Genomic DNA, 27,876 nt, shown 5'->3' with positions numbered 1-27,876 from the left:
TTCCCTTCACCATTACTCGATACAGGAGTATATTACTTTAGCAATAAGTGTTCCCAAAGTGTTAATTAACACACACACAAAAGGAAAATGACAAATGTCAGAGAGGCTGCAGTAAAACTGGGACACCAATGCACCGTTGGTGGAACCATGAATTGGCCCAGCCATTCAAGAAAGCAATTTGGAATCACGCCTTGGGTTACTAAACTGCACGTATCTTTTGACCCAGGGATACTACTAGGCTTATACTTCAAAGAGATCTTGTTTCATTTTCATTTTTGTACTCTCAACACCGAATATAGCACTGTTCACCTATAAGGCATAGGTACATCTGCTGAACTGTTGGGTTAACATGAACTGGTGAAAGTGTATGCAGCTCCAAATGCAATCAGCTTGTAAGGATGTCCCTGTAGGAATCCAAAGCAGTCAAATTTTCATATGCTCTTCCTGGTCTTAAATAACCCAAGCGAAAAAAAGGCATCTTATCACCCCCTTTACTGTTAGGGATGTGAACATTTTCACTACCTACCTCACAGCAGGGTCTTTGTGGGGACCAAGTGAGAAGGGCAACAAGATGGAAGAAGGAAAGCCCTGCATTTGTAGTCCAAAGAGCAGAGTTCAAATCTCAGAAATATCTGTGTGACCTAGGACAATCACTTTCCCTCTCTAGTCCTAGTTCTCTCTCCAAAATAAGGGGATTGGATTAGATCACGTCTTTCCTCATCACCCGTTATCCCACCTCTAGCACAAAGAATGTATTTTGTAAAAATCCTGTATAGAACTGTGAACATGGTGCATACTCCTTCTTAGCATATCATAAATCCCTTTAGAACAGGGAAAGTCTCACTTTGGTATCTGTTTTCACCAGTGCCTAGCACCTAGTAGGCACTTAATAAATGCTTGCTGACTGACCAGTTGATTTAAAGACCCTTCTGGTTCTATATGCTAAGATCCTTTAAAGATTCCAGTGCTTTGTTACCAAAGAAGTGCGACAAAAGTAAGTGGGAGCTAGGAGAATCCTCGCGCCCACTGGGCCTGGGCACTCACTCACCGCCATGCTGTGTGAGAGCTGCTCTGCTGTCAGACTGAGGCTATAATGCTGGGCTTCCAGCCGTCTGCACTGGGTCTGCAACACGTGCCTTTCCAGGTTTTGTTCTACAAGAAGACAAAAGATTTTCACTATTGCCATCAAGTGACCAAAAGCAAGCTTCTGTAATGAGTAGCTTCTTTTCACGTTCTGCTTGGCCAAATACCAGCCTTGCTCACCTACCCGAGAAAGAAGGCAAGGCGCTCAGCTTTAATTAGAAAGAAGGAAGTTTCTATAAGCACAGCCTTCTAAGAAAAGATGACCACAAAGATCCAAGCCCTAGATGGCCAGAAGACATGGACCCTGAGGGAATCATTTGGACAGTGCAGAGCTGAGGTGAAGGCAAAATAACCATTCAAGAGTCCCACCAAGTGCTCCCTGTTTTAAGTATCAATCCCTTTGGAGAGTATGGGTTACTGAATCATTCTTTAAAGTCTTTACCAATGTGCCCTTAGGAGTCTTTTGTTTCTTAAACATTTATTTTGTGTGGAGGGAATAAATAGCTGTCCTATACCTGGAAAAAAAAAGAAAGAAGAACTGTCTGTTCTGGTCTGGTTGGTCTGTTGATATTCATTTAGGTTTCCTACTCTTTCTTCCTAAATGAATATCAACAGACCAATCAGGTAGTTCCTCTTTCTTTTTTTTCCAGGTATAGGCCAGCTATTTATTCCTATTTATTTCCTCCAAAAATGTATGATAAACTCCACCCATATCAGACTCTATAGGCCTGATTGAGAATGACGAGTTGTAGTCATAAGAGGAAAAGTTTGGGCATTAGAAGCCCTGGGTTCTAATCTTAGCCCTGCCATTAGATAATAACTGTGTGAATTTGGACATGTACCTCTCAGTTTCCTTCTTTGTAAAATGAGAGGGTGAGGAGGGCTTAGATGGATGATCTAAGTACTTCCTGGTTTTTCAGCTCATTGTTTGATAAACCAACATGGGTCTAACCTCTCCTTGGAAGTGGGGGTTGGATAACTCCAGGTGTATTTCAGTGGTTATTATCACATGATCTACTTGGCAGGAAGAGGGGTGGATGCCACAAGATTTTCTGGCTAGAAGGGTTGTTTGAGATCATCTAAGTATAGGTACATGTATGGGATGCCAGCCCTGAAAGGAAATGCCCCTGGGCCCCTTGGATATGAGGCATGGATGGTCATTGAGCAGACGGGGTTATCTGGGGCTGAAGTGAAACTAGGTCACTTCCCAAAACACAGGTTGCATATGATTTGGACTATATTTAGAAGCCCTCTCTGCAGGTTGTTTGGCATTGTCAGATCCTGCCGGTAGCAGGATCCACCTTTATTCAGGGCTCCTCCATTACTCCCTCTAGTATAGGGCTTGACATTAACTACCTGTGAATAAACCCACAGAATGACTTCTGGACAGCAATCAGTCAGGAATCACTTGTTATACCCTAAAAATACAAAATGGTGGCAGCATGCAGGACTTCTGGCATTTGAGTCCAGTTTTGTCATTAGAAATCCATCCACTCAGAAGAAGCATGAGAATGAGAAGTCAGAACAAGAGCTGGGTTCGATCCCTACTGTGAGTTACATGATCATAGGCAAGTTATATGCTCTCTCTGGGCTTTGGCTTCCTAACCTATAAAATATTTGCATTCCCTGACCTCCAAATTACCACTAAATATGATGACACACACACATATATAAAGGTTTGTGTCTATAAAGCATTACATACTTGTTGGGTACTATTGACACCAATATTATCATTTATTAGTGTGCCCAAATATACAATGGAATCCTCAAATGGTTTGCTAAATTTTAAGTTATCCTATGTACTGACCTTCTATGTGTTCCTGGTAAGCTTCAAAAATTGCCTCAATCCCTTGCCACTTGGGTCTGGGGGCTTCTTCCTCCTCTTCTTCTTCATCTTCATCTTTGTCTTCCTCCTCCGAGTCTCTGTCCAGCTCCTGGGAAATGGGGCCCTTCCTCACAGATGAGGGCTCCTGCTGCCCATTGTGTTGAGGCATCGATACCCGGCTGGAGGACTGTAACTCAGGAATGTTATAGTGGATGGAGGTGTCAACTTTATGGTTTTGCTCAGCAGAGAGCAAGGTTGTACTTCCTGGAACAAAGAGACAAGCCACGAGGCTGAACACCTGCTGGTTACAATGGCTCCCTGCTCAGTGTGCTAATGAGGCCAGGGTCAATTCCAAAGAAGGGCCAATTAGCTTTGCTGGATTATAAGGCCAAAGACAAGGCATCCCAAACACACAGCAGCTGGCTCCTTCCCCACTACCTACACTATTTGGCATGAGGGGGATTGAAAGGGAAGCAGGCACAAACGTATGAGAGCAACTGAAAAGGCTACATCTGACAGTGGATCTGTCTTATCACTTTCATCTGTGATGAGGCACCTTTGTATAGTGGTAAGAAGGACACCGGACTTGGAGAGTCCCGAGTTCAACTCTGGGTGACCATTCCTCAGTTACTAAAGCTCTTTGGAGCTGACACATTTGTAAAGCTGGGGATAATATCTAATTGTGTTTACAAATATCTACCACACCTGCCTCCCCTAGTGTTGCTGAGAGGCTCAAATGAGATAAGATACATAAAGCACTATAAACCTTAGAGGGCTGAGGATTTGTCAGTGGTGATTACTGTTATGGGACCATGTCGGCAGCGTCGGGGGAGGGCACATTCGATGTATTTATTTGCCTTCCCCTAAATCCAAAACCGAAAGCTAAGTTTTAGGTTCATCAGGAATTGTGACACGTCCACGTAGAAGAGCTCGTTTTCATAGTTGCTAGTTCTAAGTTCCTAAATTTGGAGGCTTGGGGCTGACATATTGAGATTACTCTGCCAAAGGCTGACATTCAGCCCTAGACAGCCTTGAAAGGTGGTGGTTTCAGTGATTCAGCGGTACCTGTCTTCCTACTGAATGGTCTCTGGGAAAGAAAGCCAGAAACTTGCAGGCTTTCTACTGATTAAGCAGTTTGCGCAGCCCTGAGAAATATACCCAAGACTATCAAGGGAAAAAGGGAATCTTTGGGGACACACAACTAAAGTCATAATATTGGAAATTATCTGGCACACCAGTGAGGTAGAATATCCATGTTTAGTGTATCACAGAATGATGGGAGGAAGTATCTCCAGAAATGAGAAAGACTTACTGTGGTTTCAAACACTTCAAAGCAGTTAAAAAAAACTCGTGTCCATGACAGATCAGGTGTGTGTATGGGGGGGAGGGGCAGTTTAAAGGAAAAGTGGGCAAACCTCCCCCTCCTTTTCAATCAGACTAGTGGTTAGTAACCTTTTAAAGGAGAAGAGCCATTTGAGGATAATATTCTTAATATAAATTTTTGAATTTGTAATATAAAAACAAATTTTTGGAGAACTGCATTTTTTTATATATTAACTTTTTTTAAAATTGATGCCAGAGATTTTATACCTATCTGCACTGGTTCATCCACTAATAAAATTCTCTTTTAATTTACAATAACAATAGCTGGCCTTTATCTAGCACTTTAAGATTTACGAAGCAATTTACTTATCATCTCATTGCCCCTCTTCCCCCAATACTCAATGATTCAAAAAAAAAAAAAAAACCACTACAAAACCATCTTGGAGCAGTGAAAAGACCACCAAATTTGGGGGTTGAATCTAGGCTCTGTCATTTATATAAATTACTGGGCCTCAGTTTCCCTCTCTGAAAAATGAGGGAGTTGGACCAAATGATCTCCAAATTCCCTCCCCACTCTAGGTCTATATTTAATCCAAAGATCCTACAAAACCTGCTTTCCTTTGCTTTCTTGGTTTTTTCTTTCCTAACCGTTCATATCTTTGTCCTAGAGACCGGAGATTTTTGCTCCGGGAGTTTGTTGAAGCTTACTTCTGGAACTAGATCATCAAGGTTTTTTCTCAAATCAAATTAAGCTTTCAAAAAAAAACTACTACACAATGCACATTACTAATTACTAAGTTACTAATGCACAGTAAGAAAAACTAATCAGAAACAAAGCTTGACACAATTCTCAGCTCTTCAAGTGTTCTAACACCAAAATTTTAGAGGCTCTCCACAGCATGGGATAGCCAGGCCATCTGCTAGATGATAATTTTTCTCTGCTTCCGTGGCTACTGAATAATTAGATCTCCACGCCCCTAGTTTAGTAGACAGAAATCTGGACTAAGGTTTGGCTTCAATGCCCAGGTCTATACAGTCCTGGTAAAAGTGAACTTTTTAAATTTTTTTTTTGGAGGGAGGAAGGCAGAGCCATTGGGATTAAGTGACTTGCCCAAGGTCACACAGCTAGTTTGTGTCAAGTGTCTGAGGCCAGATTTGAACTCAGGTCCTCCTGACTCCAGGGCTGGTGCTCTACTCACTGCACCACCTAGCTGCCCCTAAAAGTCAACTTTTATGTACCTCTAAGTTCCCATCTGCTAAAATGGGAACAATATTTGCCAGCTAAGGACTCACTGTGAAGATAAGCGAGTCAATAAATGAAAGCGTTAATGGGCTCAGGTGATACATCCTGACAAAGTTTTCTAGGACCTATAACAAAGTGGTTCATTGCTGTGTAAACTCTAGCTGCCATAGTCCCAAAGGAGAGCAGAGTTAGCCCGCCTCTTGCCAAGTGGTATCTGTCCTCATTACCTTTATGCTTCTGCAAGGCCTTCTGGGTGGACTGAAGCACGGACTCATGAAATTGGTGTGCAAACTCTTCTGCCATGAAGGCTTCCCAAGGCTTGTTTTTCCCATTCACGCTGTGTGACAATGGGATGGGGGTATCCTTGGACAGGGAGCCCCGGACATAATGGAGCATGCTCAAACTCTTCTTCCCGCCGTGGGTTTCGCTCATTCTGGCCTTCTCTGAGGCTGGATCCCCAACTCTCTGGAGCTCCTGGGGTCTGAGCTGTTCAAGTCTTCCAGGCTCTGTGGGCTTCGGGGCGTCAGATAAGGAAGCTGCGGTACTAATGGGTTTATCTGCATCTGCAGGGACTTGCTGCATTGGCGGCTCTTTCAGAAACAAAATTTTAGAAAAATCATGAAGCATGTATAGGATGCAATACACCCCAGTGAAGCCCCAAGCATATCAGTTGGTGCTCAGTTCCAAGGAGGTCACACCTTCTAAAGAGGACAGCCTGGGGGGTGGGGCTACTCAGAGTGAATACTTAGAGATGGAAATGAAGTGGATCATGGAGATGGATTCATTCACTGAAGACAGATGTTTGATTAGCTGCACCGAGTCTCATTTTGGGAGGGATCAATCTACGCCTCAGGCCAGACTTCTAGGAAGAAAAGAGTCTGAAGGATGGATGGGGGTAATTTATGGCCTGGAAAGGGGGAGTCTCTTTATTCAAACTGGTCAAGAAAGACTGTATCAGGAGAGAAAGGGAGGCATCAGGATCAAGGCACTGGTGAGGTGACCTGCTCCAACTGGCAGAGCTGAAAGGTGAGTAAAGCAATAAAGAGAAGAGATGAGATTAGAAACCAAGTGCTGGAGATACCTCAAGATCTAGACTGGAAGAGGAGAGCCAAAGTATCCATGTGGAAGAGAACAGGTGCATGGCAGACAAAGAAAAGACTAATCCAGACAGTCCCCTTTGTTTGGTTGAAAAAATTAAACAGAGGAAAACAACTACACAGGCATCCACTGGCACACAATTGTGCCAGCTTAAAGGGTTGCCAGTGGTTTTAGATGGATAATTATTGCAACTCAACTGACCCGACAAAAGGTAGACCTTTGTGCATTATACGTTTGGTTCAAATCAAAAAGGTCTGTGGGCCCTTCATCCTAGGGCACAAAGTCCTCACTTCTTAAGCTCCAAGAGGCCCCTCATTTCTCTTGACACTGACCCAGTCAAATGTCATTGACCTTTGGTGTTTTTAATCACTTACAGAAGCAGGGAAGAATCTTCCCCGCTCTTTTAGACAACAGGACAGAATGCTATGACATCCTTACGGAGGTAGGACTCCAGGTGAAGAAGGGGCCCAGGGCAGTGTGCCAAGCCACACATCCTATGGGCAGCGCTGGCTGCCCTTCCCCGGCCCTGCCCCTTACCGCTCAGGGAGATAATGGGGCTGTCCCTCGAAGCGTTTTTCACTGAGTCTGTCACTGCTGCCGACATTGTCTTCTGTTTCATGGCATGGAGCATTTCAACAAGTTTCTCTTTGTCTGTGAGAAAAGCAGCCTGGGATTAACGAGATTGTTGCATCATATAGGAGAGAGAGAGAGAGAGGAAAGGTGGGAATCATAGCCGTGGGCTATGATCAGCTTTCCAAGAACAGGAAGCCAAGAAAGAAAAAACAAACCAAACATCATGTGTTAGGTTTGTGTTTAATGCACAGGAACTCCCAACTGAGAGGAACCTATAGCAGCAAAGGTAATAAAAATCGAATTCTTGACCAATTACTAGTTTCTCTCTTCTCTGCTACCTGGACTTGTACATCAGATGCTTTCCAAGCAATCTGTGTGTTGACTTAGCAAGTGCCAAGTCAAAGAATGTCTATCCATGGATTTACATTAAGATACTGAAGACGCCTTTCCCTTGGACAGCCTTTGGCCCCAACGTAGTATAAAAATCACAGTGAAGAAGCCTAACCCTCACTCTAGCGTGCACCCTGACTCTGTCAGAGCTTGATTTGTGTCTGTGTGCGTTGTTATTTTCCTACACAACCACTCAAAATGAAGTTCCACTCATGGGCCCTTTGAGGGCTCACCTACCAGCAGATTGACTCAGATCGACTCTGCGCCGCCTTATTGGGAATTCTGACACCATGAAATTTATACAGCCCTACTGGCAGTGGCCTTGCTCCTGGAAGCCAGCAGGACTAAACAGCTAAAAGAGATATTGCCTTCTCTTGACAAAATTAAAGGGAGTGGAAGTTATTACTGATGGGCACTGATGGCACATCCCGGCTAGCTTTTAACAGTTGATGATTCAACAGAAGAATTGCTATTCCTTCAAAGAAAGAAGGGAAATCCTGCCTACTGATTAAAAAAAGAATCAAGAACACAGTTATGAAAATGAATTTTGGATTGATCCACAGGGAATTTTGAATGTTTTTTTTCCTTCTTCTGTGATTTCTTTCAGAGCTATTATTGGGCTAACACTAACCAAACCAAATACTGGAAGGAACCAAAAATAGGGCTAAATGAATAAGAACAAAGCGAGGCTGGCCTGTAGCCCACGTATGTGTCTAATATGGACTGTTCTGCTGTACTTGCAGTAACAACTGTTTGGCCACATTCCTTAGCTGCTAACCTGATGTGTCAAAACCCATCATGTCTCAGGGTCAAGTAGAAGACTTGCTTTCTCTGGCTCTCTGGTTGTAGTGGGAGAGGTGGAGGGTCAAGCTAGTGGTGTTCCCTTCTGGCACAATCCCAGAAATTCAAGTGTTCTGTTTCTGCACAGTAATAGCTGGGTCTCCGAAGGCTTTGCCAGCAATGGATAATTATCTCCTTATCTTGCCCCTCAGAAAACAAAAGCCATTGAAACAAGCCAAGAGGATGCATCAAGAAGGAAAACAGCTCAGCCTGATGGAGCCTAGCAGGAAAAGGAAGGTCGCCTGTATCCACTGAGCACAATGGATGGACAGATCTGGTACCGAAGGGCATTCGTTCATTCTCCTAAGTAGAGAAGGATACTCTGCTAACAAGTTTACCTCTAGGGACCGACATAGGCACCTAGCACAATAGCCATCTTTCAAGATGATCAGCTACCCTCCACCTCCACTGACGAGGAAAAAGAGAAAAGAAGTCAAGATTTAGGATTGGTGTCAAGTTGAGAGGTAGACAGGATTACCTTACTGGAGAGCTTTAAAGACTAAGATAGACTGAGGCATGTCCGAGGTGATAGAGGATTATATGCCCACCTAAGAGCTAAAACCAAGAACTTGTGAGTCAGGAATGGCCCCGATGGTTGACTCAAAATAAGCTATTCGTTTTGGTCAGTCTCATCTCATCTCAAAAGAGTGAATCACCAAACCCCATGACCTAGATAGACACAGTGGAGAGGGAAGGCCTCTGGGTTATACCTTTTCTCTTCTCTGCACTGATGTGAGTCAGGTGGAAGATGGTCAGGAACCTCTTCTTCTCTTCAAAGTTGGGGCTATTGTTCATCTCATCAGGGCTGTATCGAGTGGAGAGCACGAGCCTGGGGGAAGGGGTCTGTCGTTTATTCTGAACTGCTGGGGGTGACGGACTCCGCTCCCTCAGCATCCGACGCCTCTTCCTCCTCTTCTGAGTCAGTAACTCCTCCTTCTGCTGTCGGGTGGTCAGGCCAAAGAGCTGCAGGAATTCTAGCTTCTAAATAGGAGAAGTGACCAGACATGGAAACAAAGTCAGTTAAAAACCAACCCAGGACTCTGCATCTCCACCATAACTGGCCTGGTCTGCCTCCTACCACCCTAAATCCTGCTGTACATCACAGATACTCTAGGGACGGTGAGCTAGCTTCAAAAGGCATCAGTGAACCACAAATGTGGGGATCGATCATGTGAAAGGCCCCAGGAGAACATAACTGACAAGAAGAAAAAAAAAGCATATGTGAACAATTTGTGAAAAATGCCATTTGCCCTCCAGGCAAAGGATGAGGGAATGATAATTGCTCATATTTCCATAATGCCTGGAGATTGACAAAGGCCTTTCTTCACAACTGCCCTGTAACCGGTAGATGGCAGATAGTCTCATCTCTATTTTACAAATACAGAAACTGAGGCTCAAGAGCTTTCCAAAGTGACTTGCCCATGGGTACAAAAGCTAGTAAGCATCAGAATTACAATTTAAAGCCCGAATCACTGATGGCTGACTCTGTAATTGACAGAGAGTGAGGAAGGGAAAAATTGTTTCCTCAAGAAAATTGGATTATAGCCTATGGGAGAAACCCAGGCCAACTCCATTATACATCAAGTAATAGACAAGGGAAGGATCACCAGCTCCTAGGGGAGGTATGGAGATCCAAAGGACTGCTCCTGCAAGCAAGGCAAGCCCCCTTGCAGGCTGACAGGGAATCCACTCAAGGACTCTGTTGGGATTCGGATGCCTTGCACAGATCTCAATCTGCTTACCCCAAGGGCATGGTCATGAGAGAGACGGCATCTGCTCAATGTCAGAATGAGATTCCATGTCCGAGCCTCTGCTCCTATGCCTCGCTAAGTCTCATCTACCATGCCTGGCCAGCACTCCCCCGTTGTATCTTTCTGCACCAAGAGGAATCGACCAGTTTCACATCCCCCATCCTCTCCCTCAAAATCACATACTTGTGGGACATGAGACTGTACAATTCCTAACTTAGAGGGGGCCCCCTCTGCTTGGCTCCCCCCATATCAAACTATTCACCTGTTTTCCTCTTCTGTTAAGCTCTGAACGCTAGAACATTGCCAAGGGTTAGATAAGAGGGAGAAAAGATGCAGTGATAGATTTGAGGTTTGACGCCTCATTCTTATTCAATAACAAATTTACTCTCACCCTTCAGGCCTTTTCATTACACAAGGATTAATATTTCCCAACCCTGGTAGGTCACAAAAATCTCTCTCTGGTAAGTGAGAAAAGTCCCTGAGTTTTCTCATCATCCTTCTGATGGCATTTTGCTTGTGGATAAAAGATGAAGTATCAATGGTGGAAGAGGTCAGAAGGCCAGGGCATAGAGTCACAGGGGCACATGCATACATTTATGGTTGGAAATGATGGTAGAACCTCACCACATCCAAGTCCCTCATTCAGCAGAGGAAGCCCTCAAAGAGGGAAGAGGACCAAGGTCCCATCTAGGATGTGGTCTTTGAATTCTGAGCCTAGGGTTCACGCCACTATGCCACCATTAAAATGACAGCAAGGCTTTCCAGCGGTCAAATCGCTAGATGGATTTCATGTGGAGGAGTGCTCCAGACAGAACCAAGCTCACAGGCAGATAAGAGTTGGGAGAAAAACTTAGCCAAACACCACCACCTGGCTGAAGAGTGCGTACACAGCATTTGGGACTCTGGAATGAGAAGAGTGGAGCCAAGATACCTCAGAGGAAGTGTCCAGCTTGAGCGGTGGCTGCTCAGCAACACATCGGAGGTGGGCCCGGACTTCTTCTTCATCACTCTCATCATAAGAGTCATCCAGGTCATAGTAGTAGCCTGAAATCAATCAAGGAGTGAAGATTTACTGAGTGCCTACTATGTGCCTAGCAACTTGCTAGAGCTAAAAAGCTTAAGGTATGCATGGTCCCTGACCACAGTATAGAGTCATAAAATTTAGTCATATACTTAGAACATCTAGTCAAAGCCCTCGATTTTGCATATGGGTAAACTGAGGCCCACAGAGGTTAAGTATCTAGCCTTAGGCCACACAGGCAGGAACCGACAAAGATGGAATCTGCTGAGCCCAAGTCCTCTGATTTCAAATCCAGCCTGTTTTTCCACTCTTTAGTCACATAGGAGCCCAAGAGGACACCAGGAAACAAAACCTTCATGTGTGTGTATGTGTGTGTGTGTGTGTGTGTGTGTGTAAAACTTGTTGGCTCTGAATTGAGGACTGTATGATCAGACACACTAATTCACCCACGGCTATTGGGCAGACACTTTTCTGTTAAGTTATGATCATAAGATTCAAAAGTCCCAGTTAACATACAGGAAATTACATTCTCTAATTACAGAATTACAGATGGTCACAACTAGAAGGGACCGTAGTGACTATTCAACTCCCTATTTCACAGAAAAGGAAACTGAACCCAATAAAGGCAGTGACTTGCCCGAGGCCATTTAGTTCAGCAGCAGAGGCAGAATTCGGAGCTGGTTCCCTGGAGCTTTGGCTCCTTCCTACCCCTCATGACTGTCTCATTGAGATGTCTTGGTTGGTGCTTGGATAGTGTATGTTATATTTTCTAGGCATGCCACCTGAAGAGTAGGGGTGCTTAACCTGGGGTCCAGAAACTTGGTGTTTTGTTAAAAACACAAAAACCTGATAACTACTTTTCAATGACTGTCTTCCTTCGTAGTCCTATGTATTTTATGCATTTAAAACCATGATTCACGGGGGTCCACAGGCTGTACCAGACTGACCACAGGGTCTGAGGCACAGAAAAGGGTAAGAAGAGCAATACCCAGGAAGTTCTGGGGCCCCTCACATACCACATCCAAATCCCTCGCCCTGGCATTCAAAGCCAACCTGAAGACCTGTCTGGTCCTTTCAAGCTTTTGTAATCTATTTCTTTCCTCTTGCTCCCTAACATCCCTCAACCCAGCCCAAATGACTTTCTTCCAAGCTCAGACCCTCCTCTACTTCTTCAAAGGAGTCTAAAGGAATAACTCAGTGGTTTAGAAACAAAGTAAAGAACCCCAGGATTTATAGCAGGAAGTGACCCTTCAGATCACTAAAAAGCTCTTACAAAGAGGACACTGGCTTCACTGTCTCCTTCTTGGAGGCTTATAAACTGAGTTCAACTAGATCAGCTGAGGCCCCCACCTCTAAATCTGATCCCATGACTGTCCCATTCTGGACTTCTTCAGAAACCTGATTGGATGACTTCTCCCAGAACTTCCATTTGAAGGGGGGAAGGGAGCAGGTGGGTCATTTCCTATACTTCCAGGGCTTTCCCCTGGACTTCCTTCACCATGCCCCTACCTGGGCACCTTTCATGGTCTCTTCCACCTCATTCCACCCTCTTTTCACTTTCCCTTTATGTATAAATGCCTTGAAGGCAGAGATTGTTCCTAGTATGCAGCACAGTGCCTGGCACTTCGTATGTGTTTAATAAATGCTTACTGATTTGACTTGCTTAGGATCTCTGAGGTTAACAGGCCTCACAACTTGGATCCACACGAGGTCCAGTGACTCCCAATCTAGTGCTATTTCCACACCACCAAGCTCCCTCCCCTAGCACTCCCCTCATCCGAAAGGAATGAACACCAAGCTCCCTGTAACAATAACAGCGATGAGCTGGCTGAGACAACTGCGTTCTAAGGCCTCTTCCTTCTGGTCAGACCAGCTATGCAGGTGCACCCAGCCAGCTCCCAGCAGAGCGTATCCCGAAGGCCCTGAGGCTCCAGCCCCGGGCTCCTTCCTGCTCACCTGTTCCTCTTGGCTCTTTGGGGGGAACAGAGACAGTGGCCAAGATGGCCCCAACCCTATGGAAGGAACTGAAGGGAACACGGGGCATGAGCCCCGTGGTGACAGGCAGATGGGAAGGGCAGCCAGCTGGGGTTTAGGAATGAAGGATATGACCACTGCAGGGCTTCTGCCGTTTGTCATGGCGGTCCAGAGCCCCCACTGCTTGAAGGGTCCTCCCCCTGGTTGTTGTATCCTCCTATTATGCAGAACTATTAATATTTAAAACCATCTTATTAGCCTCAGTTCATCATTTATTAATTGTGCATGTCTGGAGAAAAGGATTTACAGATAGGCTTTGATTCAGCTTTCAATACAATTTGCATAGAGGATGGGCCAGAAAGGTTCCAGGGGTCTGTCTACTCAGGTGTCAATTAGCTACAGAGAGGCCATCTGAACTCACTACTCAGGGCTTATTAAAATCCTACATGGTTTCCCCTCCATCCCCCCTCTCTTGTCTAATCGTCTGCCCTTCAATAGGCTGACTTGGAGATCCTATTTCCAACTCAGAGAGCTGAAGGGTCTCTGGATCCAGAATCAGAGGTGAAGGGTTGTGCTGGGAGAGACTGAGCTAGAAAGGGAACTGACCTTTCTCTTGGGCTTCCCGCCGCCTGCGCTCCTCCAGGTCCAGTTTGCTGACCAGCTTCCGATGCTGTTGTAAGAACTCGTCGTAAACATACATGGGGTCAGGGCCCCTGGGGAGCTGGGGCCGATACGGAGAGCTGGGCTTTGGGGGCAGGTTCACGTCAGGGAACTGTCCAGGCTGGGGGAGAGCTGCTCTCTGCTGGCTGAGGATGGTCTGAGTGGACTTCTCCAGTTCAGCCAAGAAGGGCCCGTGAGAAAACCCACTGTGTTCCAATGGCCCAGGCTCCCTGAGTGGCTGGTATTTGTCCAAGCTTGCCTCCCTCTTCCGAGTCCCCTCTTCAAGCTTCTCAGGGCAGAAAACTCGTTCTACCTTAACCAAGGGGATTGCTTGTCGGCTGGGCTCAAATGGAGCTGGGTGGGTATGGAGAGAATGGTTTTCTTGTACCCTTCGTGGTTCCAGGGTGTTTTCCATCAAGGTTACTGGATTCCAGAGTGAGGTTGGCATGGGATGGTGCTGAGGTTTGGGGGAGATGAGGGGCGGGGGCCCTCCAAAGTGCTGCGGCTGGTCTCGGCTGCTTGGCTCATGACGATTTGGTCCCGGTCTGGGGAGAGAACAGAGTGACCCGTAAGAAATATAAGTACTGTGTGAGCCAAAATCAAACACACCCTGAACGTCGCCCACATACCTACTCTACCTCCCTGGGCTGCTCAAGGGAGCTCAGGTGGATGTTTTCTAAAACACCTGACAATTTGAAGCATTATCTAGAGTTTTGGACTTGATAAAAAGAAACTTTTAAGATCACCTAATTTCAGTTTCCTATTTTCACACACGAGAGAAGAGGTCCAGAAGAAGGAAGTGACTTAGTTAAGATCACGTAGCTCATTAGTAGCTGAAGCCAGGCTTCACACCTCCCAGCAATGGATTGAGCTCTTTCCATTAACCCACAATGGCAGTTTCTCAACATGATCCCATTCCCAACTATCTCTCAGGAAAGGAAGCTGGTGTCAAAGGATCTAGGCTTATAAGGCCTGACAATGAAACCCTGGAGAAGGCACGTCATCATTTAGAGCATTGGCTTCCTTATCTACAACGTGGGGATGATCACACCTGCACTTCAAAGGATGGTTGGGACGTTTTCCAAGTGGGAATCTGTATGCCTTTGATCTGTGGACATGAAATCTCCCCTGTTAGGCCTCTTCTCTCTCATCTATCTCCTCGCTTGTTCTGAGAAATATTTGTGAAGTCCCCGGGGTTATGGAAGACAGGTAGCATCTCATTATAACAGAGTCATGAAGTACGGAGGAAAGACAAGTATACAGGCATCAGAGGGCCTGGGTTCAAATCTTACCTCGGACCTTTACCACCTAATGTGACCTTGGGTCACTTACTTAACCTCTGTGGGCCTGAGTTTCCTCATCTGCAAAGTGATGGGGCTGGATGAGATAACCTCTGAGGACCCTTCTAGCTTTAATTCGACGGTCTCATGATCTTTAAGAGTAAACACCAAGAACAGCAATTACTCGTTTTTTCCTTCTCTTGCTAGCAGCTGAATGTCCCACTTACAAACTGCTGGTCTGAAGAGAGTGTTTGAGGAGGAGACGATGATTCACCTACCATTCAGAAACCCAGAGTCTGTTGGGTTAAAGGTAGCTAGGATGGGACGCGTCTTTAGCTATGCTGACACCCAGTGGGTGCTGGGAAAACAGCAAGAGCCTCTCGAAGCAACTGGCCACAGGGGAATGTTTTTATGCAGATTCCTTAGAACTGTTTTACATACATTATCTCATCCGATTTTAACAAACAACCTTGGGAGGCAAGTAACACAGAAATCATTATTCCCATTTTATAGATAAGCAAACCCAAAGACACCATGTGCCCAAGCCAGGACCCACCCCAGCTGAGGTCTTCTGGCTACAGATGCCAGTTATTTCCTGCACCTGGCTGCCTCGAATGTTCTTTCAAAGGCCCTTGGTTACTTGGCCTGTTCTTTGGACTATGGGTTACTAGGTTAGGATAGCTTGACCTGAGGTCAGTTGGGGTATCCACTTACCACAGGTTTGTATTCAGTGTTAAGCAAAGGAGAATTACAACACAGACAAAAGACAAATCAAGAAAGGGGGAAGTTCTTTCATCAATAAAAGATCCTGTAATTTACAAGATGATCTACCACAGGAATCCTTTAAATAGCCAATTCCCCCCTAACTAAGTCATTTGGAAATAACTTAATTCACAGACTTTAGAGCTACACTCCCCTCCTCCAGGAGCAAGGCTGGTATATGAAGTGAGGTATACCTGCATCCTCATCTCCATGTTGTGAGGGCAACCTGTGCCCAGGGCATCATTAGACAGGCATGAAAGGGGGCACTCCTCATCTCCCTCCCTTGCAGGCTCTGGAAGGAACAGTATGGCAGCCAATGACCAGACGCTGGGTGAAACTGGGGGACTGTCCTCGAGCCAAATACAAAAGCCACCTTCCTCTCTTAATTCTGGGTCGACTTGGGGGTTAAAAAGACAAACATAAAACCTAGCTTCTAGATCACCCAAGTGCAAAAGGGAACGACACCATGAAACTGTTTGTTCTTAAGTAAACGGCCAAGGAATAAAAACCCGTTAGCAGAATAAATATTTCATGCACCAGCGCCAAGCATTTAACAGTTTTCCGGCTCAGAGAACAAGCCCTCCACATGTCAGAACATCGAGTTCAGATCATTGCTGAACCCGGAATCCAAGATGCCAAGGGAACTATACAAGGCTTAGGAGTGGCGCCCCTTTCTCCTCCTCCTTCCCCTCTCCTATGAAAGACCTTTCCCTCACGCACTGGTCCTGCTGGAGAGGCCTTAGTATATTAGGCAGGCAATTCCCTATCCATGGGCTTCCATTAACAGAACAAGTGGGTGGCTGAGAGACTTTAATGGATCTTTTAAGGAAGGCCGGGGTGGGGTGGGGGTGGGGGGGTTAGGGGAAGAAAAGCGCAGTCGAGAAACAAAGACAGCCTACAGGTTTCTTCTGAAAGGATGGATATTAACTAGGCTGACATCTCAATCCTCCAAGTGTGAGTCATCTCCAAGGGCCAAAGGGCTCCTTCATAAACAGATGAGTTACAGGTTTCTATATGGGAGAGTCTTATGTACGCATCCATCTCTGGGAGGGAATGCAGGGTAGGGGGTGGGGAATGAAAGAAATATGGCAGGTACTAGAGGGTCTAGGTCAGGCACCAAAATGAACAAGCCACTGGTCTCCCCTCCCCACCTCTGCCCAGGCCCTCATCCCTCCAGTGCATATAGCAGAGGTGACCTCGACCTTCTTTTAGCTTTTCAGGGGCTGTCAGAGGGAGAGAATGAAATAATTCCACAACAGTGGAAGGCTGGAGGGAGGATCTGCCATTGTTGGGCAGGCCTGAAATCTGCTTCCTATTATACCTGATTAGTTTAACTAATCCCCTTGTTGCCCCAAAATAACAATAGAATCCAGGGGCAGAGCTGACTGGATGAGCACTCAGCATCCCAGCATCGGAGCAAAGAAGGCTCTGTCAATCAGCCAAAAGGTTGAAGGAAGAAGAAAAGGGGGGCTGGGGGAGGAGGGGTGTGGAGAGAGAAGATAACCAAATCAGCTTGGATTTAAAGATACAGAGGCCCCTTCAGCTGGATTTAGAATATTTTCAAGATGGAATCAATCTTTAGAGATTATCTCGGTTCACCCTCTCGTTTTAGAGATGAAGAACCGGAGACTCAGAAAGAAGTGATTTATGCAAGGTCACATACAGCAGGTGAGCAGAGGCAGACCTCAGAGCCCGGAGCTCCTAATGGCCAAGCGTGTTCCCCTCCAACAGTCATTTTACTGTGAATGTGACACCAGCTTTTATACCTCCGGGCTTCCAAAGGGAAGGTCAGCGTTCCCACTCATCTGTGGAAGCTGTAAATTTAGCTCTCGGTAAAAGTCAAGGACTGCAAAGCGGCGATCTGAATCACGGAGTCAATTTGGTGCCGGGGCAAGCGAGATCTGGGGGACCTGAAGTCCGACCCCCCGACCCGGGGATTACGCTCTAGCTTTGACACCTATGACCTGTGGGATCCTCTTAATGTCTTTGAGGCTGTTTCTTCCTCAGTAAAAGGAAGCTAACAAACACGGCACTAGCCTCCCTCACAGGGCTGTTGTGGGCAGAAAGCTTTGCAAACCTTACTTAAAGCCAGAGAATTATGAAGCCTATTAAAAGCAGTCAGAGTGGAGTGCCTTCAATACCAATTACCAAGAATTCCCTAAGAGCAGTAGAAGGGGACAGGGTCCTAGCTCAGGCTGATTGAGATCAGGGACCTCCCCCCCAACCCCCGACTCATATTTCTACCTTCCCCAAACCAGACCCAGCTAGATTCCTAGGAACAGCTGATAACAGTGAACAGGTCCTCCTCCTCTTCAGGGCTAAAATACCAGCTAGGATAGAGTGCTAGTGTTGGAGTTGAGGAAGATTCGAGTTCTAACCCTGCCCTAGACAAGCTGTAAGACCCAAAACAAATCACTCTCAGCCTCCGTTTCCACCATCTATGAAATGGCAAAGTAACAGCATCTCCCTCACAGGACTGCTGTTAAGGACCAAATAAGATGTTCTGTAAAGTACTACATAAATGCTAACTATTAACATCAAGGGCAGCTAGGTGCTGCAGTGGACAGAGTGCCAGGGCCTGGAGTCAGGAAGACTCATCTTCCTGAGTTCAAATCCGGCCTCAGACATTTACTGGCTGTGTGACCTTGGGCAAGTCACTTCACCTTGTTTGCCTCAGTTTCTTCATTGGTAAAATGAGCTGGAGAAGGAAATGGCAAACCATTCCAAGCATTTTTGTCAAGAAAACCCCAAAAAGGGTCATGACACAACTGAACGACATTACTATCAATCCCTCCTGAAGGAGGGGAATCAGCCTCAGGCAGGTGGCTCCATAGTGGGAGCCCCAAACCCCACCCCTGCCCCAGATTCTCTGGGCCTGAAAGTCGGCCTTGGGTATTCACAACACTGTATCTTTCAACAGCCTACAGGCAGTACCTGGGGTTCTCAGGCCTATGTTCGGGCTCTGTTGGAGCTGGGGGGCGACTGATGTCGAGATGCTGCTCCAAGACCTGCTGTCGGAACTCCGACACCTGGGACTGCCGGTCTTCCTTCTCTTGCCGAAGTCTCCGTTGGCGAGCCAGCCACTTCTCTTCCTCATTCGTACGCTGGATCAGTAGGGCTGTGGCTGCGCTGCTCCCGGGCAGGGGGAAGATGCTGTGGTTGGAGATGAGGCTGGGTACTGGGTGATGGGAGGCAGGGGTAGGGTGCAAGGGGTGCTGGACAGCCTTGGGGGTCTGCAGGGCAGGCTCCTTGAGTTTTTCTGCAGGGGGAGGAAGAATCATCACAGGAAGGTATTAAGGATGTGACTCCTGAGTTTGCTCAGTCCTTTTCCTCCTCCTCCTTCCCCCCTACTTCACCTTTAACTAACCAAAGATGTTATTTTACTTGATTTCCTCTGCCAGGGGCCTATTCTATTGACTAGATACAAGCGAATACAATAATTTTAGCCACATGAATATTTCAAGTAGCGTATTCCACTCTCAGACAGACAGCACAGTATAGGGGATAGAGAGGCAGTCTTGGGAGTCAAGAAGACTTGAGGTGGAAAGTCCTGCCTTGGACACACTGGCCATAGCAAGCTGCTGATCTTCTCAGTGCCCCTAGGCAGCTCTTAAAACCAATAGCTGAGCTGCATCAGTGGAAGGAAGGTCCACACTGGGAGTTCCCTACCTCTACAGGATTGGGCTAAAGGCATTCTACCAGAGACTCCAAAATAGCCTTTGGGTCATCTTTAAGATTCCTGAATAGCCAAGAGCCAATCAAGTCCATTCTGTGCTGTTTAAGCAGTTTATTTACCTTCCATACCATCACTAAAAAAACCTGTGGCAATGGCCCAGGCATCTACCTCCCAAAGCCCTATCTGGACATCAGGCCAAGGCTCTGGGGCAATATTCACCTGGTCTGTTTGGTGTTAGTTGCTCTGCAGGTTTCACCCGATCCTCTCCTGGAAGGACTCGTAGCCCATGCAGCTCAGACACTGGCAGGAACTGGTTCTCTATGGTCTTGACCATCAGCTCCTTCTCTCGGGCTCGCTCACGTTGTCTCTCCAGCTCCTTCTCTCTTTCCCGTTCCCTTTCCTTTTCTCGCTCTCTTTCCAGTTCTTTTTCCCGTTCTCGCTCCCTTTCCCGCTCCTTCTCTCTCTCCCGATCAGCTTCCCGTTCTCGCTCCTTCTCCCGTTCCCTCTCCCGTTCTCTCTCCCGTTCCCTCTCCCGTCTCAGCTCCTCATCCATCTGTAACCTGAAAAGGAGGAATAATGGAAAAAGAATGTGGGGAAAAAGGTCAATCCATAAAAACAGAATACTCCAGAAAAAACCTAAAAATTGGCAAGTTATCCCAAGAACTTAATGAAAGAAGCTTTGAATGTGAATTTGCAATAGACACATATATATCCGTGTATATGTGTATGTATGATATATACACATATATATACACACACATATGGATATATAATTTAAGTACTTTTGAGTCAATAATTTCCATTTGGTAAAACTGGGATTTCTATGAAAATGATATAGAAGTGGATTTAAATTGGTATTAAAGGTCCTTAACGACATCACAGATGACTGGGAAAGGCACTCAGGCAACTCCTGACCCAAAGATGGTGTTCACACAACAGCAAAAGAATCAGAAAAGGTCTCTGGGCCATTGAGCAAATCTTCAATGGAAGATTTATGGAAAAACATGGACAAGACCTGCCCAGGATGTTGAGACCTGGGGAGGGTAGGATTGATCATGGGAGAATGAGGCCCCATGCATGCAATGATGGCTGATCCCAGATCCTTCTAATACAGAAGATCCTTCTATCTAAAACAAGGTCCCCTTTGGCAATCTAGCGAATGCTATGGAAGTGTCCTCAGGCCAACGTTTCTAAAAGCATAAAATAAAATTAAAAACCATAGGCTTACAAAGGAAACAAGTTATATTGAAATATACCTAGCCTTTCATGTTTTAAGAAATGATAAGGGTGAAGATTTCAGAAAAACTTGGAAAATGGATGCAAAGTGAAGAGAGCAGAACCAGGAGAACATTGTTCATAGTAACAGCAATGCTGGACAATAATCAATTATGATAGACTTAGCTCTTCTTAGCAATACAATGAACTAAGACAATTCCAAAGGACTCATGATGAAAAATGCTGTCCCTCTCCAGAGAAAGAACTGATGGAGTCTGAATGCAGATCGAAGCACACTGTTTTTTCACTTTCTGTGTGTGTGTTTCTCTGTGTTTTCTTCTACAACATGACTGATACGGAAATATGTTTTGCATGATAACACATGTATAACCTACATCAAATTGCTTACCATCTCAGGGAGAGGGACGTGAGGTAGGGAGGAAGAAAACTGGGAACTCAAAATTTTTAAAAATGAATGTTAAAAATTGTCTTTACATGTAATTGGAGGAAAAATATCAAAAAAAGAAAGATACCTAGCCAACATCAAGTTACTGGAGCCCAGGTTAAGAAGCCCTGGTATAAGATGGCCCGAGATACATATATAGACACAGCTCTATGTGTGGCACTCTTCTTACCACAACAGAGCCCCAAATCATGACACTCCCACAGTAGAACAGACTTTACCTCTCCGCAGTGAGACTTGACATCCGCTCCGTCTGCAGTGCCGAGAGGGATGAGTGAGAGAGCTCTGCAGGGTACCTGACCCCCGAGAGGTGGAGGTGCATAGCTGATGGGTGTAAAGGAGGTAACGAGCCAGGGGTTGGGATCGGGTAGAAGGGGGAGCGCAGGGCTGAAAGGCAGTAGGAATCATCCACCCTGAGGAGAGGGAGACAATGGAGTCAGTGTCTCGGCAAAGGACGGTGTATGAGTGCAGGAGAAGAATGAGGCCATAACCACCACTTGGGGGTGAGACCTTGACTCCATCTGGGGCAGCCATAACCAGGGGACTTTAGCAAAGGCAAACATATTTTGTATCCAGAGTGATTTTTGTTTATAGCAAAGGTTCTTAGCCATGTTTGTAACATGGAACCCTCTGGCAGTCTGGGGAAGATTATGGAGCCATTCTTATAATAATGAAGAAAATAAATTATAACATAACAAGGGGCACCAAACGTGAGTAAAAATGAATATGTAACTTTTTCTCCCCATTCAAGTTGGTGGACCCCTGAAATTGGTCCATAGACCTCAGGGACTCTGTGTCCAGGGAAAAGTTGTGATATGGAAGGAGGCATTAATACCCTTAAGGTCAAAGAATAAATGAGAAAGTACCACCTAAGCTGGGTGGGTCAACTCCTAGAAGGGGTCAGGGTTCATTCTCTCAAAGACAGAGGATGTCACCTCTGGGCCCACTGAGATGTGGGCCACAGATCCCCAGTGGAACCAACCAACCCAGGATAGAAATAAAGCCCTTGACTAGCCTCAGATCTGAGTCATAGACTTTAGATTTGGGGAAGTTAGTCTGTCAAAGGCAACTGAGAGAACCTTCAACTATGCTGACCAGTCCCACCTTCCTGCCCAAAGGGCAGACACAGCTGACCTCTGGCTAAATGGTCATGGGTTATAGACAACAGAAAGTCAAATCACTATGCGTGGGATCTTTGTCAAAGCACGATGATCCAAATACTGGGTCCAGATTACTAGGCGCCTTAGCTCTGGGCCCAAAGAAGCAATCCTATTACTTTGTGATATACGGAATAGTATCCTTTTATAATACAATATTCTAATATACTAGTCTTTATAATATATAGTGTAGTGTAATTTTTATAGGCATCAGGTTAGAATTGACATGCGATTCTCATTGCATATGACTAATGATCAATCTACAATTTATTAAATATCTGCTATGTGCTAGGTGTCATGCTAAGTGCCAAGGATGGACGTGTAGGCAAGAATCTCTGACCTTAAGGAGGTTACCTTCTAATGATGTAAGTGAATTGGAATCTTACCTATTACTTACTGCTGATATCTTGGGAGGCCCCTAAAACCTAAGGCCTTTATACCAGATTTACCCTGGGATCCTGGCGATGGCTGAAAGGGGACTAGTTTTAAATCCTGCTTTGGGTTATGGGAGATGACCATCCTGGCAAAGTTCTCTATTGTCATTAAAATAGAACAAAACAAAAAATACTGGAGAACCAGGATAAAGGGGAAAATCCAGCCAGACTTCTGGGCAAATTTCAAAGCTATTGCTCGGAGACTGGACAGCCTTGTGTTGATTTCAACATCAGTAGCGCTCAACAAAGAACGGTGGTTGGACAGTGAGTGAGTGGGGTGGGGGGTGGGGGGATGGGAATCAGGAAGGGAGGCCTCTTCTCCACCTTTCCTGGCTCCCATGCTCTTACCTGAAGGCTGGGTGTGGGAAGGGATGAGGGGCCAGGTAGCTGGGGTGGTAATAGGCAGCAGCTGTGGCTGGATCGAGGCTGATGGGTGGTAGTGAGGACATTCGGAGCTCTTCTGTTGTGTGATAAGGGCGGAAACTCCGCAGATAGTCCTCGGTGACGGTGCTGGGGGGTACCACATGATGTACAGGGCGCTGGAGGCTGCTAGGGGGAAGATGAGACAAGAGGGGCAGCAGAGGTTAGCACAAAGTTATTTTTCTAGTCTAGGAAATTCATTAACCTATCTGCTCTCCTCCTTTCTAGTTCACTCAGGAGGGCCAGCGCTGCTTCGCTTTCATCGCCGGGAGGGAAGAGTCTCTAATGAGATACTGCTCTTTAGGGAGGAGGCCTGGGGCTGGGAGCTGGACCAGCTGCTGGAAAGGCAGAGTCACAGCTGTCCTGCGGGCCACCCCTCGGGCTATCCCTCCTGTCCTTGGCCTTGGTGACCAGATCAGCCTCCCTGGGTGCCCCAGGAGAGCCACGGGGTAAAGTGACTGACATGTGGCTGTCCTTACCACTTTTGAGCTGAGACCAAAGGACCTCGGATACCCAGGGAATTCTGGCTGCAAACATCTGAATGGGAGGTTCTCTGACAAAATCAATCAGCGAGGGAGCGATTCTTAAAAGGAAGTGAATGAAAAGCAACCACAGATTGTGATCAAACAGGCCCCCCTCCTGGAGTGGAAGCTTGGGACCATCTGCCAGGGCTCTCGCCTTAATCTACTGCAGACATATTCACCCCTGGCAGGGAGTGAAGGGAACAGAGAATGGACAGTGCCCTGGTCCCAAGCCCTTAGCATCTGGGGCTGGTCCAGAGATTTTGCAGAGAAATCGGTCCCAGTGGGATCTGCCCCCATCCCTTCCCCATTTCCTGCAGACTCACTTCAGCGGTGGGAAGCGGGAGTCTTGAACAACAGAACTGGGGGGGATGCTGAAGGGGTAGGGAGAGCTCAGGAGGTGGGAAGGGATGGCTGGCCCTGCTGCCTTCTCCTGCGCCAGGGGCGGCTCCACGATCAGGCGGTCTCTGCTGCTGCCACTTCTAGATCCTGCTTCTTGCTGTGAGAACAGAAACAATAGGACCAAGTCAGAAGAGGGGGAAAGAGGGGCCTGGAACAAAGAATGAAGCCAGATGGGCCTGGCAAGAAGGCCACTGAGCAGCATCCTCTGGTCAGGGGGGCTGTCAGGACTCCTCTCTGGAGAAGCCTTACATCAAAACATCAGGAAACAGAAGAACCCAAATGCATTTCACAGACCCAAAATGGCTTTTCTTTTGAGAATGTCCACTCAGGGCATGAATAGCAAACACCACTGATCCCACTACAGCTCACACACAAACATCCATGGCCACGCCCCCTCCTCCCCAATGGAATGATTTTCCAAAGCAGCCACTTTCATGCTGGGATTGTGATGTTCTCTGTCCTACAAGCATTCTGGAAGGGGAAATACTTCAGAAACAAGACCCAGAGGGTTAAAGCCTCCCTGGGTACCCACAGCTCCTGGAAATGAACTTTTCAACTCGAAGTCAGGAAACATGGCGGATATCCTGCTGCAAAAGCCTTTAAGAGCCCTCCATAATACAAATCTAGCCAGCCTCTAAAATGACACAAGGCATCAGCTGTGACAGCAGCTGCTTGGTTGCCATTACAGATATCCTGGCAGTCCTGATGCCCACACAGAGAGAGACAGGGGGCATCAGGAAGCTGGCACTGCTACTGGGGTCGAACAGGCTGGTCTGCAACCAGCCAGTCCCTGGGGTGGCCCTGGTATCAGCTGCAAAGGCAGCTGCTCTGCCTTGGCTGATCCAGCCCATTTGGTGACTCCAACGTACAGACACACACTGAGGAGGAAGAGGAGGGCTGGACCCCATGGTCCCTACAGCCAGCCCCTCCACTCCTGGCTGCCAGAGGGGCCTCAGCCAGAAACAGCAGATTCTGCAGAGGGTTGGACTGAAACAGGAAAGAGACAAACCAACTTCAAAGGGCTCAGAATGGTGAAGAACAGGTGGGGATTTAAGAACCAAAGAGGAAGGGCCTCCACCATTTCCGGGAGTCCTCGGCAGCAAGGTCACTTCAAGTCACCATCTAGATTAAGTGCAGGGGCTCAGAGGCCCTGAGGAGAGGAGACAGTGTGACTCTGAGAGTCTAGCACTAGGCTGAAGACAAGCTACACAGCATCAGGGACCTAGAGACCTGAGTCTATTCAACCCGAGTATATTAAAAAGGAGAAAACTGATATTGGACTGGGAACCTGGAACCAAGACACCTACTGAAATGCATTTAATGGTCATGACAAATACCTGATGGCAGGGTTTTGAAACACATGTGTGTACATGTATGTGTGTGTGTGGACACACAGGTGTGCATTCTGAATCGATTCTTCAGAACCAGTGTGGCATTCTATTAAGAACAACAGATCTGTTGTCTGAGGCCTTGGGCTGAAATTCCCTCTCTGCTCTTTACCACCTGGTGATCTCCTTTCTCCTTTCCAGGCCTGTTTCTTTCATTTGGGGTTGTACTAAATGACCTCTGAAGGTTCCTTCCTAAGTCCATAATCCTTCTCTGGCTGAGGACCCCCCAGTGAAATAAGGGGTTGGACCTGACGGCCTCCAAGATCTGTAAAATAAGGGGCCTGGGCTACATCAGGTTGTGTCATGAACCCTTTCTACCAGTCTGGTTACTAAATAAGTGGACACTGGTGAAGACAAAGGTGGCATTTTCCCCCCATTTATACTCTTGAACTTCCAGAAATCTTTCCAAGGAAGTCCCCAGATCCCAGATTTAAGAACCCTTGGACTCATTACCTGCCTCATCTGTGATGTGTAGACAAGCCAGAATTTAAATTCCTCTCCTATGACCCCCATGATTTGTTATCCTCATGACCTAGATCTGATATTAACTTGATATCCACAGATGCTTAATGAAGAAGCCCCCATGTTTTAGTGGGAGGAGTATTGGATCTGTCCTCTGGCACTGAGTGACCTTGGGTCTATCTAAGCTAAGCCTCATAAAAACGGAATGCAATACCTGTCTTATAGGGCTGTTGGGAAGAAGGAGCATTAGAGATTAGAGGTATTTATTTCCTCCTACACTAAGGTTTGCCCGATAGGCATGGGACAGTCTCCTACAGGCAGACCAACGTGGATGCAGCTGAATCATATCCCCCAGGAAAAGTACATCTTTTATGAATGGGCCTTCATATGAAAGAGGTTTGTATCTCTAAACCATCCTCATTAGCGTTCCCTAAATGCTTCCTAGCTTGGCAACATCCCTTCTAGAATGTGGGAAGCTCATTTCAGAAACACCCAGACAAGCTTAGGCCCTTCCCTCCATCGCCTCTCCATGTACTGTCCTTGTCTCTGGTTCGCCTTTCAAGTCTTCACTTACACATGAGTCAAGTCAATGAGCACCATTTTGTGCTAGGTGCTACACCTGTTGACTTAAGTAGGAAAGGAACCTTTACTCAGATTTTAGGAAACACACAAGATTCTTCCTTAGTCCCTCTTCACTGGCTGTTCTTCTCTAAGGAGATTCAGAACTCCTCCACCCGGGATCAGGGAAGAAGTTACCTGGTAGTGGGGTTTGAGAGCTGTTCGAAGTCTATTTTAGAAAAAGCTATTTGGCTTTAACCTAAACAGGTGCTCAACCTTACTCCTAACAGCTGCCAGTCACCCTTGGGGAGGGTTCATACGAATACTCTGCTGAACTATGAAATTGAATCCCTTTCTCACCCTGAAGGGAAAGGTACCACTACCATCTCCCCATCCCATTGCCAACACTCACTACAGGTAACCAGAAACACTTGGTACCTGGATGGGCAGGTGCTCAAGCTACTGGGAGTCCCAGTTGATTCTAATATGGGCCCAAGACCTAGAGGTAGCTGGATTCCACCTTCTTTCCCTCTCACTCTGGGGCCCCCACTCTTAACTCTTGTAGAGACAACAGTATAGTGGGAAAAGCTTGGGACTTGGAGGTCATGAGAACCAGGTTCCAGTGGCTCTGAAATTTCACACCTGTGATACAGGGTAACCTGTTTCACTTCAGCGCCTTCGTTTCTTCATCGGCCAAATCAGGATGATAATCTTGGCCCTGTGTCTCAAGGATGCTGGATCAAATGATGTAATGTTTGCAAAGCACTTCAGGCACATGAGTAGTTGCTTTTAATACTACTATGACTAACAGTAATAATATTAGGAGAGAGAAGAAATCATGAGGGGATTCTGGGCACTGGGGGCAAAGCGAGGAGCAGCTTGGTGGGGAGTTTGTTGGTGATCGGTGGCTGGGGCTCCTGCTGCCCAGTCAGACTCGAGGCAGATACCTGGACCACAGAGAGTCTTCTCTGGAGACCGAGGGCCACTTGTGAGGAGCAGTAGGCTGGCTTCAGGGCAGGGCTGGTCTTTTGCAGTCTCCCAGTCGGGGAGAGGAAAGGAAAGACAGGTTTGTGAAAGTCTAGATAGACTGAACAGAAGAAGAGTTTTGAGATCTGAGACAAATGGAAGCTCTGATCTCATCCTGGCAAACAGTCTATGGGAAGCTAAGGGTAGGGCCAAGGAGGGAGGAGAAAATAATGTGCCTGTTTTGTTTCCCATGATGGAATGAAGGGATCCCTTCCAACTTGTGGCAGCTAGGTGGCGCAGTGGATAGAACACTGGACTAGGGAGTGAGAAAGACTTGGGTTTTAATCCTGCCTGGTGCTTACAAGGTGACACTGGCAAATCCATTTAACCA

General features: G+C 46.5%; 1 protein-coding gene across 5 annotated transcripts in view; it reads right to left on the bottom strand.

The window, feature by feature from the left end:
- The window catches only part of GSE1 (Gse1 coiled-coil protein), a 717,997-nt gene that overhangs the window by 1,758 nt on the left and 688,363 nt on the right, over window positions 1-27,876 (bottom strand). For 3 of the 5 annotated variants that reach the window (XM_036750482.1, XM_036750483.1, XM_036750486.1), the window contains 12 exons: window positions 24,036-24,208; window positions 23,117-23,317; window positions 21,399-21,590; window positions 19,719-20,059; window positions 18,758-19,082; window positions 13,728-14,326; window positions 11,058-11,170; window positions 9,086-9,356; window positions 7,110-7,223; window positions 5,702-6,064; window positions 2,891-3,172; window positions 1,049-1,152 (listed from right to left, as the gene is read on the bottom strand). In XM_036750482.1, coding sequence (XP_036606377.1) covers window positions 1,049-1,152; window positions 2,891-3,172; window positions 5,702-6,064; window positions 7,110-7,223; window positions 9,086-9,356; window positions 11,058-11,170; window positions 13,728-14,326; window positions 18,758-19,082; window positions 19,719-20,059; window positions 21,399-21,590; window positions 23,117-23,317; window positions 24,036-24,208 — 3,078 coding nt within the window. The remainder of the gene's footprint in view (window positions 1-1,048; window positions 1,153-2,890; window positions 3,173-5,701; window positions 6,065-7,109; window positions 7,224-9,085; window positions 9,357-11,057; window positions 11,171-13,727; window positions 14,327-18,757; window positions 19,083-19,718; window positions 20,060-21,398; window positions 21,591-23,116; window positions 23,318-24,035; window positions 24,209-27,876) is intronic. The other 2 variants (XM_036750484.1, XM_036750485.1) reach the window with 2 other exon arrangements.

The sequence above is a fragment of the Trichosurus vulpecula genome, chromosome 3 (genome assembly GCF_011100635.1).
Source record: "Trichosurus vulpecula isolate mTriVul1 chromosome 3, mTriVul1.pri, whole genome shotgun sequence".
Classification (NCBI taxonomy): domain Eukaryota; kingdom Metazoa; phylum Chordata; class Mammalia; order Diprotodontia; family Phalangeridae; genus Trichosurus; species Trichosurus vulpecula.
The sequence above is the reverse complement of the archived record's forward strand: the minus strand, read 5'-3'. Positions and strand labels throughout refer to the sequence as shown.